General features: G+C 27.6%; 1 protein-coding gene across 1 annotated transcript; it reads right to left on the reverse strand.

The window, feature by feature from the left end:
• Positions 1-1,250: 1,250 nt before the first annotated feature.
• Positions 1,251-3,050, reverse strand: LOC106789342. The gene is made up of 5 exons (XM_014753477.1): positions 2,882-3,050; positions 2,738-2,781; positions 2,281-2,613; positions 1,500-1,767; positions 1,251-1,413 (listed from the first exon to the last, which is right to left on the reverse strand). The coding sequence occupies exons 1-5, from the start codon at positions 2,914-2,916 to the stop codon at positions 1,347-1,349; spliced, it is 747 nt and encodes a 248-aa protein (XP_014608963.1). The 5' UTR covers positions 2,917-3,050; the 3' UTR covers positions 1,251-1,346.
• Between the last annotated feature and the right edge of the window lie 421 nt (positions 3,051-3,471).

The raw sequence follows: 3,471 nt of genomic DNA on the forward strand, positions 1-3,471 counted from the left end.
ATGCACAATTTACAGCATTGCATTCTCTGACATTTTCTGAACTTAGCATGCTAAATTTATAATTCGATATTGTATTCTACGCGTAGACAAAAGAGTGCACTTTAATTTAATATAAAAATCAATAAAATCCATTTGCAGAAAGTATAGAAAATATTTACTCAATATTTGATTACGTGTGATAAGATAAGGTGTTTAGGATCAAATTGTATTGTAATATGTTAAGTTTTATTGAAGTGTATGAATCTGTAAAAAAGATAATATGTATTGACACGTGAACTTTAAATGATCAAGTTGCTGATGAAGTCTCCAGTAAGGGACGAAACGTACAACTAGTTCAAAATAAATTGTTCATTAGATTTATTAACCGTCTATAACTCCCTTTGAAACTTATATATTAATAACATATTTTTGGACAAGAATATTGATAATTAAGTTAAATTAAATAATTTTTCATTCGGCAGACATCATTCAACTAAATTAATACGTATAAAATAGATTCTAATATTATTAATCTAGGAGTAAAGTGATAGAACTTTTCGAAGTCAGATACAAACTAGGAACATAGGCCACAAGAAAGTGATAAGATCTCTTTGAGTGATAATGAAATAGCTGAGGCTAGCTTAGGAATAGAATAGAAACTAGAAGTTGAGAGAACGAGAAGGCTTACAACGCGTGACACGTTGTCTCGAATGCTCACGATGAAATTACACCGCGTAGCTGTTCTATCTATGATCTTTGACGAACTTCCTATCTTTGGCAAGCGTTGTGGTAGAATAATAGGAAAGTTTGGGTATACTGTATATATCGTCCTTCTCTTTGGAAATAAAGAGAAACGAAAAAGAAGAAAAAGAGAAAGAAAATGATAAGGAAGAATGACATAGAATGAGAGGCAGAGAAAAAGAGGCCATAAAAAAGAAAAAAAATACAGTAGGACAATAGGAAAAATATAGTACATACAATAAGACCTTAATTAGCAAGCATAATCAGGGAACAAACGAGAACAAATCAAAACTGGGGTGGAATTTTTTAAAACAAATTTCTTTTATGTAAAATTAAATTTCTTCCTGTGCTTCTTTTTTATAGGAACATAAATATGTATACTTATGCTTATATTGCATTGAATATGCATTACAAAATAGTTTTTATATGTTCTCGTATTGTCATCAATGTACATTTTTATTACCTTAGATTATAAAAGAAATGAGACTGTGTAAGGTAAAATATAAATTTTTATTAAAAATTATTTATAATTAGTTTTTCTCCATACTGGCAGTATGTAATATATTTTTATAAAAATAATAGGAGTATCTATATATTACATGTCTTAAATGCTAATATTATTAATACTATTGCAAAGAAAAAGAACCATTTTTCAATACCATTATTTGCAAGTATTGGAGTGCATTGTCCAACCTGAAAACAAATATACATAAATGAAGTATATTTAATTACATAGTAAAAATATAAAAGAATAAACATATATGTATATATGATTTTACTTTTCCTGACAAGCTTCAATATCATTGTATGTTGAAGTAAAATCTTTTATTCCTTTGTGCAAGGCTTCATACGTTTCTAAATTAGTGTTAATCAATTCTCGGATATTGTGAAGAGTATTTTTGCATTTCTTCAAAGTTTCATGTAACTCTAACCATTCATTGGTTTTCTCAGGTAGAGTTATGTTATTACACCGTAAAATATCCAAAGGTTTCAAAGCCATACATAGTTGAGACATAATGTCTTTTATACTACCTATCTTACCGCTTTCTATAAAACATTAAATACAAATTAATCTCTTACAAGGAACATATTATAATAATAGTAATAAAATGTGTCCTATTTGACCATGTCTTAAAGTTATATCTACTTTTTTGTTTGAATAATAGCGATAGCTAATTATCATTGAAAATTTTTAAAATAATAATCCTTGATTAGCATTTCTAAACATTGCCTGGTATCTTATAGATATTTCTTGTCTTTGTTTCAAAGTAGCAAGCACATAATTAGATTTTTATTTCTGGGGCCATTTGAAAACAATTGTGTATTCAACACTCATTATCAGCATTGAAGAACTTTGAGTGCGCTTATAAGAAGGCTATTAACAGATTCAACATATACCTAGGGTTTTTAAAATATTGATGATTCAATCGAATTACTGTAAGATAGAAAGGACCATAACTTTGAAACATGTTCAAATTTGACACATATTTGTATGGACAGTTTTCATTGTTTTCTTGATGTTATCGTTAAAAATTCCTATAGTTACCATCTAATACTTACTGATATAATTATTCATTACTTCGATTTGTGCATCTAGTTTGGTTTGGACGATACTCAAATGCATTATATCTTTCTCTCGAATCTTTAATTTGTTTAGTTCTTCTTCGTCTCCAGCACATTCTTTAGCAATATCAGCAGACTGTCTAACAATCGACTCTTTCAATGCTTTAGAATTATTTTCTGATAGATGTTCTACCATAGTCAATATGAGATAATCATTGTACAATAATTGCAAGTCCATATCCTTGCTATGTGCCTCTTCCTCCTTCAATGATTCCATCGATAAACTAGAAGGCAACATTGATTTTCTCACTAATTTCTTTTTTTCTAAGCCTAGAACAAAATATAACATATTGTATATTTCAATTAAGAATTTTTTACTATTGTTTTGTAAGGGCAAAGTAAATTTTAATGTGATATTATTCTGCAGTAGCATAAAATTATTTGGTTTGTTTACTTTTGTGAGTAGATGATGATCCATAAGTTTCTGGTATATATACACTATAATCAACAAATAAACATCAAATATTTGATTAATCAAATATATAGTAATATTTAAAAAATAATTATTAAAATAGGAAATCATTTTTCATAAACATACCTATGGTTTGCTTGATTTTTTGATGGTTTTTCCATTTTATATGAAATAATTATGAAATATAAAATCAAAGTAGTGAATATATTTACAGTATTATAAACAGCAAATATCTAAAGCTGTTAAATAGATATCTTTAAACTAATATTACTATAAATAATCAAATAGTTGACGTTTAAGATTTTTCATTCATATCAAAACAATATGCAGTTTTTATTAGGTGGCAGCAGTGATCGTGTGCATAATGCGCATGTGCATAATGCGCATGTGCATAATACGCATGTGCATAATACGCATGTGCATAATCTTACATTTGTTATTTCAGCATTAGTAATAGTATGTAAATATTGAAAGTGTTAGCTTATTAATAGATTATTTTTATATTTGCATTTACAAAATTATATATTTTTTTATCAAACGTAACTGTAAATCGGTTTATTTATACTTTGCATTTAAAAATCTTTGTGTTTAGGTTAAAGAATATCTAAATCTGTAGGTAATCTCAATTTTGCAGTCGATATAGCAGTTTTCTTCTTGACATTGTCGGTAATCTCAATTTCACAGTCGGTATAACAGTTTTCTTCTTGGTACTGTCG

This window comes from Polistes canadensis, unplaced genomic scaffold, assembly GCF_001313835.1.
Source record: "Polistes canadensis isolate GaletaPanama2010 unplaced genomic scaffold, ASM131383v1 scaffold_179, whole genome shotgun sequence".
Lineage (NCBI taxonomy): Eukaryota > Metazoa > Arthropoda > Insecta > Hymenoptera > Vespidae > Polistes > Polistes canadensis.

Bases quoted from the DNA above. Each gene is read 5' to 3' on its own strand.
- LOC106789342 (XM_014753477.1), bottom strand. From the start codon at position 2,916: ATGGAAAAACCATCAAAAAATCAAGCAAACCATAG. The intron at 2,782-2,881 runs GTATGTTTATGA...TGTTGATTATAG, and splicing joins AAAAATCAAGCAAACCATAG to TGTATATATACCAGAAACTT. The intron at 2,614-2,737 runs GTAAACAAACCA...ATTTTGTTCTAG, and splicing joins ATCATCATCTACTCACAAAA to GCTTAGAAAAAAAGAAATTA.